The 12,322-nt window shown below is 40.9% G+C and overlaps 2 protein-coding genes across 4 annotated transcripts in view; one reads left to right on the forward strand and one right to left on the reverse strand.

Annotated features, from left to right (window-relative positions):
• The window catches only part of CRYBG3 (crystallin beta-gamma domain containing 3), a 129,582-nt gene that overhangs the window by 98,991 nt on the left and 18,269 nt on the right, over positions 1-12,322 (forward strand). For all 3 annotated transcript variants that reach the window (XM_043593920.1, XM_043593922.1, XM_043593921.1), the window contains one exon: positions 6,724-6,850. In XM_043593920.1, coding sequence (XP_043449855.1) covers positions 6,724-6,850 — 127 coding nt within the window. The remainder of the gene's footprint in view (positions 1-6,723; positions 6,851-12,322) is intronic.
• LOC122491348 (hsp90 co-chaperone Cdc37-like) lies at positions 456-2,124 on the reverse strand. The gene is given in 1 exon segment (XM_043593931.1): positions 456-2,124. A coding segment is annotated over 1 exon segment (1,143 nt). The 5' UTR covers positions 2,029-2,124; the 3' UTR covers positions 456-885.

Genomic DNA, 12,322 nt, shown 5'->3' on the forward strand with positions numbered 1-12,322 from the left:
TCATAAGTATACAAGAATTGAGATCATACCATGCACACCTTCAGACCACAACTTGAAATCAACCACAGGAAAAAGTCTGGAAAATCTCCAAAAGCATGGAGGTTAAAGAACACCCTACTAAGGAATGAATGGGTCAACCAGGCAATTAAAGAAATTAAAAATATATGGAAACAAATGAAAATGAAAATACAACAATCCAAATGCTTTGGGATGCAGAAAAGGCAGTCCTGAGAGGAAAATACATTGCAATCCAGGCCTATCTCAAGAAACAAGAAAAATCCCAAATACAAAATCTAACAGCACACCTAAAGGAACTAGAAGCAGGACAGCAAATACACCCCAAACCCAGCAGAAGAAGAGAAATAATAAAGATCAGAGCAGAAATAAATAATATAGAATCTAAAAAAACTGTAGAGCTAAACAATGAAACCAAGAGTTGGTTTTTTGTTTGTTTGTTTTTGAGCATCTGAAATCCTTTATTGGTAGATCATTGCTGTTTACCATATAGAAGACTCGAGAGCAGATGAACAGTGAAAACAGAGCCCATAGTGACTGGAGCAGGCCTCTGGGCTTGCGACCCTCCCCACACCCCACAGACCAGCCTAGCGACCTCCACCCCTCCCTGGACCCTCAGGCCTTTGGCATAATGCTGATGGGTGGGGTGTGGGGGTGGCCTGCAGGCAGTGAAGCCCCTTGACTCAAAGCAGAGACTTGGATGAGCACTGAGGTGGGGGCAGTGGGATGGGGGCAGCTCTCTCCCTGACCCAGGCTGGGCGGGAGCAGCGAAAGTGGAGGAAGCCAGGAGCTGGGGAGAGGGATCTATTTTTGTTTTCTGAAAAGGGGCACACAGGGGCCTGCGGGCAGGCAGGCGGCAGCCGGGGCGAGTCACTCACTGACATCCTTCTTGTCGCCTGGCTTAGGGCCAGCTTCCAGAAAGGGGTCCCCAGGGCCTGTCTCCTCCCTCTCCTTGGCCTCGCTGGACTTGGAGTTGGGGACCCAGAGGCCAGAGTCGATGCAGGGCTGCATGTGGTACTTAGCATCGGTGCGGTCCATCTTGCTGATGGCGTCTTGAAGCATCTGCACATCTTTCACGTCGAAGCATTTCTGTAGTTCCTCAGAGAGAGACTGGTAGACCTCCACGGGATCCAAACCGCCAGGGCCGAGCCACTTCCGGCGCTGCTGCTCCTCCTATTCCTTCATGGCCTTCTCCATGCGCAGCTTGGCGCGGCGCCGCACGCGCTCCTTGAAGGCCTCCAGTTCGTCGTTGAAGCCCTCCATGTACTGGCGGTCGGCTGTCTTGATCTTGGTGAAGAACTGCCGGAAGCAGGCACAGGGATCCACCTTCAGGCTCTTAGCCAGCTCCAGGATGAACTGCATGACGATGGTCTGGTGGGCCACCTGCTCCATGAGTGCACATTTCTCCTCCACCTCTAGGTCAGTGCACCAGATGACAGGGTAGTTGGTGGTTTCCTCGCACACCAGATGGACATTGTCCGACAGGTACTTCTGGCTGTCGTCCCAGTGACGGAGCATGCCAAAGTGCTTGATCTGTTTCTCATACTTCTCCACGAACGTTTTGTGTTTCTGCTCCCTCACTTCCTCCGACGACTCCTCCGTCTGCTTTGGCTTGGTATTGACCATGCTCTTGCTGAAGCCGTCCTTGCTGAGTGTGTCCACGTTCCAGGGCATGCTCTTCTCCTTCTTGCGCATCTCCTCCAGCTTCTGCTCCCAGCTCCGCTCCTCCTTGCACAGCTGCTGAGCTTCAGCCTGCAGCTGCTCTAGCTCCGCCTTGCTGCCCTCGCCCTCCGCGGCCTCCAGCTTCTTCAGCCTCCACTGGCACTCGGCCACCTTGCACCTGCACTGGCGGCAGCCCCTCTCCAGCTCCTCCTCCTCCTTCTGGAACTGCTCCATGCGCTCCACCCAGGCCTGGTGCCGCCAGCAGAGGAGACTGGCCGTGTGGATTTTGGGGTGCATCTCGTCCTCATCGTCAGACACCTCGATGTGGTCCCACACGCTATAGTCCACCATCTTGCCTCAGCAGCTCAGCCTGCATGGGCTCCAGCTCTGACTCTGGCGGCGGCAGCGCTGGAGACCCAAGAGTTGGTTTTTTTGAAAAAATAAGTAAAATTGATAAACCTCTAGCCAGGCTTCTCAAAAAGAAAAGGGAGATGACTCAAATAGATAAAATCATGAATGAAAATGGAATAATTACAACCACTCCATCAGAAATACAAACATTTATCAGGGAATACTATGAAAAATTATATGCCAACAGACTGGACAACCTGAAAGAAATGGACAAATTCCTAAACACCCACACACTTCCAAAACAGGAAGAAATAGAAAACTTGAACATACCCATAACCAGTGAGAAATTGAATCAGTTATCAAAAATCTCCCAACAAATAAGAGTCCAGGACTAGATGGCTTCCCTGGGGAATACTACCAGATATTTAAAGCAGAGATAATACCTAGCCTTCTCAAGCTTTTCCAAAAAATAGAAAGGGAAGGAAAACTTTCAGACTCATTCTATGAAGCCAGCATTACTTTGATTCCTAAACCAGACAGAGACCCAACAAAAAAAGAGAACTACAGGCCAGTATCCCTGATGAATATGGATGCAAAAATTTTCAATAAGAGACTAGCAAATCGAATTCAACAGCATATAAAAAGAATTATTTACCATGAGCAAGTGGGATTCATTCCTGGGCTGCAGGGCTGGTTCAACATTGGCAAATCAATCAACGTGATGCATCACATTAATAAAAGAAAAGATAAGAACCATATGATCCTGTCAATTGATGCAGAAAAAGCATTTGACAAAATACAGCATCCTTTCTTAATAAAGACCCTCGAGAGAGTCAAGATAGAAGGATCATACAGAAACATCATAAAAGCCATTTATGAAAAGCCCACAGCTAGTATCATCCTCAATGGGGAAAAACTGAGAGCTTTCCCCCTGAGGTCAGGAACACGACAGGGATGTCCACTCTCACCGCTGTTGTTTAACATAGTGTTGGAAGTTCTAGCATCAGCAATCAGACAACAAAAAGAAATCAGAGGCATCAAAATTGGCAAAGATGAAGTCAAGCTTTCTCTTTTTGCACATGATGTGATATTATACATGGAAAACCTGACAGACCCCACCAAAGAGTCTACAACTGATACATGAATTCTACTAGAATTCTGCTAGAACTGATAAATGAATTCAGCAAAGTCGTGGGATACAAAATCAATGTACAGAAATCAGTTGCATTCTTGTACACTAATAATGAAGCAACAAAAAGACAAAGAAACTGATCACATTCACAATTGCACCAAGAAGCGTAAAATACTGAGGAATAAACCTGACCAAAGATGTCAAAGATCTATATGCTGAAAACTATAGAAAGCTTATGAAGGAAACTGAATAAGATATAAAGAAATGGAAAAACATTCTGTGCTCATGTATTGGAAGAATCAATATTGTTAAAATGTCAATACTACCCAAAGCTATCTACACATTCAATGCAATCCCAATCAAAATTGCACCAGCATTCTTCTCGAAGCTAGAATAAGCAATCCTAAAATTTGTATGGAACCACAAAAGACCCTGAGTAGCCAAAGTAATATTGAAGAAGAAGACCAAAGCGGGAGGCATCACAATCCCAGACTTTAGCCTCTACTACAAAGCTATGATCATGAAGACAGCATGGTATTGGCACAAAAACAGACACATAGACCAATGGAATAGAATAGGGACTCCAGAATTGGACCCCCAAATGTATGGTTAAATGCCTCCTTTTCCAGGGCTTACTATCAGCAGTCTCATTTTTCCCATCCATTCCCATTCTATCCTTACACTGTCTCCCTGTCTTCCCCTCTTCCAACATTTACTCAGTTGAGTATTTTTTTTTTCCTTACTTATACCAGGGGTCAGTTAGCAACCTTTTCTATAAGGGTCAGGTAGTAAGTATTTTTAGCTTTGTGAGCCACACAGGCTGTGTCCCAGCTACTCAGCACTGCCATTGTAAGCACTAAATCAGCCACAGAAGATCAATAAATGGGCATGACTGTGTTTCAATAAAATGCTAGTCAGTGAAATTTGAATTGCACAGTATATTTACATATCACAAGCTATTCTTTTAATTTTTTAAAACCACTGAAGCATGAGTGGCTCAGTTGGTTAAGCATCCAGCTTCAGCTCAGATCATGATCTCATGGTTTGTGGTTTCAAGCCCCACATCAGGCTCTGTGCTGACAGCTCAGAGCCTGGAACATGTTTTGCATTCTGTGTCTCCCTCTCTCTCTGCCCCTCCTCTGCCTGTGTGTGTGTGTGTGCGCGCGCTTTCTCTCAAAAATAAATAAACATAAAAAAAAAAACCGAAGCATGTGAAAAGCAGTCTTAGCTTGTGGTTTGTATTAAAGCTGGCAATGGGACAGATTTTACAACCACAGGCTATAGTTGGCTAATCCCTGCTCTATAGGAAACGCTGTAGGTTTCAGGTAAAGCTAACTAACCAGCAATGTTATTTGTTTGGCCTACACAGTATGTTAAACAAAAATGTATCAGTATTTTGGTTTAGGGTGTTTTTCACCTTCTCTTTAAAAAAATCAAAAGATTTGAAAACCTTAAGAACCATTCACCTTTGGCAATTATTAGCTAGTGTTAAGTAAATGGGATATGTGGTCCCAGTGTACCATAGGATATATTTCCAGCTTTTTTTTTTTTTAACCTGGTATGCTACTCATGTATATTACCTGCTTGGCCTCCTATTGGTATATATGTTTGTAGCCTCCATTTGATATTAAACTGAGTATATCTTTAAGGATCAGTCCACCCAGTCCATACCGATTCTCTCTGTCAACCTTCTTGATTAACCCTAACTCCACCAGTCTTTCCCTCTCAGATTTTCTATAGCTCTAACTAGTTTGAACTTCTCTGTGTATGTTATTATTTTTATACTTACAAAAAAGGATATGAGGGTTTTACGATATTAAAACACATAAAATAGGGTACTATAAGTTAAGTAGATTATCTGCAACTCTTATTATCTAAAATAATTTTGTTACTGGTATTTGGCTCTGAGTTTCTTCTCCACTAAGATAAAAAATTAGTTAGTGGCATATGGAAGTATTGAAGGTTTTCTGGAGGAAAGTGTTTTTCCTGACACTGAAATCTGGAACAAATTGGTCCTGTGTTTGCTTTATGTAAGGAATATTCTCTCTCTCTCTCTCTCTCTCTCTCTCTCTCTCTCTCTCTCCGTCTCCCTCTCCCTCTCTCTCTTTCTTGGTGTGTGTGTGTGTAATTTAAAATTGTGTTGTGTGTAGTTTATTAAACTGCAGTCTTATAAAAGAATACAGGAACCCTGGCGGTTGCTTGAGTACCTGGAAGACCTGGATTAAAGACCAGTTCCACCACTTCCTAGATATATAACCTTTAACAAATTGGATCATCTGCCTGAATCATTTTTTCTCGTCTGTAAAGGAGGGATAATAACAGTACCTACCTCAAAGGATTCTTATAAGGGCCAAATAAATGATGCGCAGGAAGGGCTAACTCCATGCCTAACACGTTGAAAACCTTTGATAAAATGCCCAATTACATAGAAGATATGAGACTAATTACAATGTTACAGAGCATATCTGTGGTTATCCTAAGTTAACCTGGTCTAGCAAGAGTACAGTTCTTGTGGTCTTAAAGTATAAGGTTAAAACTCAAACACACCAGAAGTGAAGTAGTAACAGCCAGTTCATTTCTCCCTCGGGCTCCTTCTTTTCTTTTTTTTTTTTTAATTTTTAAAAAAAATTTTTTTTTCAACGTTTATTTATTTTTGGGACAGAGAGAGACAGAGCATGAACGGGGGAGGGGCAAAGAGAGAGGGAGACACAGAATCGGAAACAGGCTCCAGGCTCTGAGCCATCAGCCCAGAGCCCAACGCGGGGCTCGAACTCACAGACCGCGAGATCGTGACCTGGCTGAAGTCAGACGCTTAACCGACTGCGCCACCCAGGCGCCCCGGGCTCCTTCTTTTCAAAAGGGCATACATAGGTCTTAACCAAGTTTTTGATGAGTGGTGTATTGAAGATAATTCACTACCAAAGATTCTTAATGGGCTTCTTTTTAAAAATCTCCATTAGCTATCAGATGTACAGGTGATAGATTTTATTTACTGTCATGTGATGTTAGGAGTCTGGTTTCTTTACTCCCCTACACTGACATCAGGCTCATCATTAAATAAGGATACAAATTAATTGTTTTTCCTAAAAGAAACACAAGCAGTATTTTTCTAATCTGTTCAAGTACTTAATAATTACCATAATCTGATCCCAAGGTTGTGTACTTGGAGATACCAAATGAAGCTAATGTCTTTAGCGTAAAGCAGATGTCTTGTTTCAAATTGCAATGCTGTCATTTAACAGTTGAGGAGACCTCGGGCAAATTACCTAACCTTTCTAATACTTAGTTTTGTTGCCTATAAAAATAAGGATATGTTTCTACTTCATAGAATTGAGGACACAGTGTGATAATATAGGTAAAGTACCTAGCACATGTCTAGCACATGGTAAGCAGTCAGTAAATGATAGTGGTAGTTGTTTCTTTAAACTGAAGCTGGGTCTTTGCTGCTGGTCAGCACCATGACTTTGATGTCCTACTCCTTCCCTGGTTCCCCACAGCATGATGATGAGCCTGAGATGTCAACTGATGTAATTTGTCCGAATGTCTTATTGCTTGTTTTTAAGCTGGCTCCTATATTACCAAGAGGACATTTCTAATAATCAGTGTGTATTAGAAGAAGGCCTCTATGCTGACCTTACTTCCTGTGGCTGCCCAACATCTAGAGTTAAATCCCTCAAGCCCATTGACTATGTAAGTACTTTGCTTGGGTGCATAATTATAAGACTTTTTTCTTGTCCTGTTTAATTACCATAAATGATGTGATGTTGGAAGAAGTGATAACACGGGTAAATATAACAGTATGAATATTTATTCATGGACTGTAAAATTGAGATTCACTCATGAAATCCAAAACGTAAGACTGATATATGTATCATATATATATATTTTATATTTTACATATATGATATACATATATATGATACATATAAAATATATATATATCATACATATATATATGCATCATATATATTTTTTAAAGCAAGAGTTCAAAACTCAGGACCTATAGTAATATGTATAGACCTAGGCTTAAATCTCAGTTTGATATTTTAACCATTTTGGATGACATTAGTAAAGTCACGCAGTTTCCTTGTCTATGAAAAATAATAGTACTTTATAAGTCTCCTGGGATATTGAGTGAAATGATGCTTATAAAATGCCCAGCACATGGTGAACAGTCATTAAACATTAGCTATTAATTAGCTATAACTGTTAGTTGTAATTGTTGCAGCTGCTTAATAATAATAACCTGATAATTTTATTATCCTACTTGATAAGTCACACAATGTTACTTTAAGGCCTGGGTCCTGATATGGCCACTGGTACTGATTTCACACCTTTGTCTGAGGGAACTAGGGATTTCCTGCCTGCTGTGTGCAGAATTACCTGGGTCACCTTGGAGACCCACATCTGTAGAGTAAGAGGTTTTCCTTTCTGTCCTATTTACTCAGAATTTTGATGTGAGCAAAACAGGATCACTACTCTGCAGCATCAGTTCTGTGCTCCATGTTTGTAGGTCTGGGCAGAGGAAGTAATGAGGATCTGGGATATTTTCAAGATGTCTGATTGTGATCATTCCCTTGGAGCATTTGGTCAAAGCTGAGGTTTACACAGAGATGAGATAATTTGAAGCCCTGCATAATGGTATGAATGACTGAGACCTTTCAACCAGAGCTGACTCCAGAAATGATGATCATACTCAGAAACTTTGATCCCAGCCTAAGCAATGTAGCCTTATTTCAAGACCTTCCTGGATAGAGTATTCTTGGTATCAGGCTAAGAATAGAGTCTTGGTTGAGGAACAAAAATAGAAACAGTCCTCGGTCTCTCTCAGTTGCATCTTAGACACCAACTGGTAAAGACTTAAGTGGCTATTGATTGATACTTCCTGTCTGTTGGACAAAAAACAGAAAGGGGGAAAAAAGAATGTGGTCTGTTCAGTCTCTCCAAGTATTGATACGGTTGAAAAAGACATTGGAAAGTAGTCCACATTTACTGGGAAAGGAATTTTCTTAGCAATTTTTAGTGGTCAAGCCAGCAGACAGATACTTATTTTGTATATGTAGTTCTAAATATGAAAGTACCATCTTGAAAGGATTTTGCAGGACTTCTATTTCAGTGAGCTAAACCAACTAAATTTTTAGGGAGGGAGCTTTAGAATCAATCAAAATTAATGAGTATTACTGTTTTTCTTTGAAGAGTTTACACTCATGAAGTCAAAAGTGAATAATTAAAATAAGGAATGAAAATAGAAGAAATGTTTTTAAGTTTTACCGTGCCGTTGTGTGTCACTATTTTGGTTCTGTGAAACCCAAGAAGTATAGATGAAGGTGCGTCTTAGGAAGGACCTGGGAGCTATAGCCTTTTCTCTCTAAGAACTGATTAAAGAATATATCCAGTTTATGTAAGGACAACACATTCATTGTCTTAATGCTTTCACACGGTATGTTTTTAAATCTTTGAAAAGTCTTTGTTGAAGATATATTTAGGCAGTAGGTTTGGTTTTGAAATGGAAGGAATGTGAGGTAAGGTTGGGCATCCCAACAAAGAACCCCCAGATGACCATGAAGAGACTTTAACAGGTAACATTTGTTTGGTGAATTCCACCGTGCTTCACGCTGGTGGCCCTGACACCCTGAGTTGATCCGACCTAGGAGATTGATAAATGAACCAGGTCAATACAGTAATCTGTAGAAGGTGGATTCTCATGGCTAGAATGCTTGAGAATTCTGTCCTGAGCATTTTTTCCCCCTCTCTAGAACATAGAAAACTGAAATAGTCCTCAGAAGGTTATTTGTTGAGCATAAGATCTAGGTAAAATGAAGTAGGTATCTTGAGATTAGTTTACTCAGCTAACCTTCCCCACAGAAGAGACTCCTGAGGGTCCCAGGTGTTTACATTCTCCAAATCCTGGAAAATGCTAGACACCCTCTACCTATCCTGCTTCTCTGCTTCAGTCTGCACCCCCACTGCCCCCACCTTTTCCTCCAGATTTGTTAATGTCACTGTGTAAGCCACAGTCCAGTGGGATTCTGGAAAATGTTTCTGTCCAGTTGAGTTGACATGTATATGGACTAATTCTTGATTTTGCTTTAATTAGTTACAACTGCAGAATTCTGAGGGTGTTGCCTGTAGTTAGCATTCCCAGACATGCTGTGAATTACTGTTAAAGTGTCATAATGGAATAATGTTGAGGAGTTTTAAGACTTCCTCTTCGTACAAGATGAGTATGTTTTGCAGATGACAGTTTGCTTGATTTCTGTTTGTCTAGACATATGTTACATTCTAGAAGCCCATGGATAATTTGCAGTCATTTTATAGTGAAAGGACCTTAGGAGTGTATTTTATAGTTCTCCTTTCACTAAGGTGATATTGGGAAAATCACTTAATTTATTTGTACCTCACTTAACTCATATGTAAAGAAACTGTTAGGTATTTTCAAATCTTTGTCAGCCTTTAGTTCTGTTGCAAATAAGCATCTTGGGTATATTTCTAATTGGGCATGCAAAACAATATATCCAGCATTAGGACTCATGCGGTTTGAGGGAATAACATAGTAGATTAGCTTCCAATAAAGTTATGCCATATAACAGTCCCCAGAACAGTTGGTTAGGAGTGAAGGTGAGTGGGGAACCTATATAAATGCTTTAAGCATTGGCCCAGTAGTGTGTGAGGTAACCTTTTATTGCGTTTCCATGGGAGCAGCATTCTGCTCATTACTTCTTTAGTGTCTCCATGGTGGCCTGGCATGGAAGTTGGCCTGCTTTGAAGTAATAATCCAATCCTGGCAGCTATAAACAGGCAAAGCAAAAGAAACATTGTAACAAGAGGCTGTAGAAAAACTTCAAATGAAATTATAACTGTGATGACATAATGATATTAAGAGGTAGAGTAAGAATTGGCAAGGCAGTGATTGATTCTGTGCAAGCATGCTAAATAAGGAACACACCCATAAATAGTCGAAGACTGTAAATCCAGCCACAGAATGAAAGGAAGCAATGAGTTTATAACGTGTCTGAGAGTTTGGTTACTATTAAACTTTTCAGCTGAATCCACATTTAGTTAATAGTTTAAACTATTGCATACAATTTTAAAATGAAGGCCAGCAAAACCCTGCAGACTAAACATCACACTTCCTAGTGAGACATTTGAAGCATTTCCCCTTAAAGTTAGGCAGAAGACAAAGGTATCTACTATCACCATTTCTATTCGTGATTCTGGATCCCCAAACACTTGAATAAGATAAAATCCAAAAAATGTTTAAAGAAAGAAAGTTGTCAAATTATTAGAGTTAATATGAAGTTTTAAGAAGTTTCTGGATACAAGATAAATGCCAATGAAACTATAGGATACTTAAGAATAAGTCAAACCACAAGGCAAGTAAGTCATTTATGGAGAAAATAATAAAAACTTTATCGAAGGGCATAAAAGATGAAGAGATAATAATCTTTTATAGATTGAAATGACTCAATATTGTGAAGTTGTGGTCCTCTCCAAATTATTACAACTTCAGGCAAGATGCTTACAGAATCTTTTGACTTTCTAGGATAGTGCCTTTTTAGGGTGAGATGGTAAAACATGACAAGCTTATCCTAAATTTGGAAAAGATAGGGATCCAAAACAGCCAAGATAATTTTCTTACTAAGAAAAACAGACAGGGTCACTTGTCCTACCAAATATATATTGCACTATGCAGCAATAGTAATAAAGACAGTGGGTATTGGTGCAAGGGAAGAACACAGAACTGGGGAATAGGATAGCATAGAAACTGACCTACATAAATAATGGAATTGGAAGGTGACTGAAATAGGTTACAATGGGGCTATTATGAACTATTAAATAAATTGGTGTTGGGACAATTGGCTCTTTACATGGAAAAAGATAGAGTTAGAATCTTGCTTTACTCCAAATGCAGAAATAAGTTCCAGATGGATTGTGGCAACCTAAATGTGAAAAACAAACTTTAGGGGCGCCTGGGTGGCGCAGTCGGTTAAGCGTCCGACTTCAGCCAGGTCACGATCTCACGGTCCGTGAGTTCGAGCCCCGCATCAGGCTCTGGGCTGATGGCTCGGAGCCTGGAGCCTGTTTCCGATTCTGTGTCTCCCTCTCTCTCTGCCCCTCCCCGTTCATGCTCTGTCTCTCTCTGCCCCAAAAATAAATAAACGTTGAAAAAAAAAAATTAAAAAAAACAAACTTTAAAACTTACAAGAAAATATGGAAACTAGCCTAATAGTATTGGAGTAGAATGGATTTAAAACAAAATGTACATGTCAGTAAGAGAAAGGGAAAAGGCAAGTGTATTCATTTCCTATTGCTGCTATAACAAATTAACACAAACTTAGTGACTTAAAACAACAAACCAGGGGCGCCTGGGTGGCGCAGTCGGTTAAGCGTCCGACTTCAGCCAGGTCACGATCTCGTGGTCCGTGAGTTCGAGCCCCGCGTCGGGCTCTGGGCTGATGGCTCAGAGCCTGGAGCCTCTTTCCGATTCTGTGTCTCCCTCTCTCTCTCTGCCCCTCCCCCGTTCATGCTCTGTCTCTCTCTGTCCCAAAAATAAATAAACATTGAAAAAAAAAATTAAAAAAAAAAAACAAAACAAACCATATTACAGTTCTAGAGGTCAGAAGGTCTAAAATGGTCTTAGCCTGATAAAAATATGGTGCTGGCAAGACCGCATTCCTTCTGGAAGATGCTAAGGGGAGAAGCGGTTTCCTTACCTTTTCCAGCTTCTCAACCTCCTCAGCATTCCTTGACTCATGGCCATTGTCTGTCTTCAAAGTGCATCACCCCAACTTCTCTCTGTCCTGTATCTCTGACCCTACTGCCTCCCTCTGATAAGGACCCTTGTGACTATATTAGGCCTCTGTGGATAATCCAGACTAATATCCCCGCCTCAAGTTTTTTAACTGTTAGTCACATCTACAAAGTCCCGTTTACCATGTCAGGTAACATATTCACAGGTTTTAGGGATTAGGATGTGGACATTTTGGGGGTTGGGTAGGGGTGAGAGGTGTGGAGGTGAGGGAACATTATTCAGCCTACCACAACAAGCCACAGACTTAGGAGGGTATATTTGCAGCCCTTATAAAACCTGCAAAGGTTTAGTGTACAGAATATAAAAAGAACTCTCAAATCAATTGAGAAAAAAAGAAAAACATATTTCAA

Source organism: Prionailurus bengalensis, chromosome C2 (assembly GCF_016509475.1).
Source record: "Prionailurus bengalensis isolate Pbe53 chromosome C2, Fcat_Pben_1.1_paternal_pri, whole genome shotgun sequence".
In the NCBI taxonomy this organism is placed as follows: domain Eukaryota; kingdom Metazoa; phylum Chordata; class Mammalia; order Carnivora; family Felidae; genus Prionailurus; species Prionailurus bengalensis.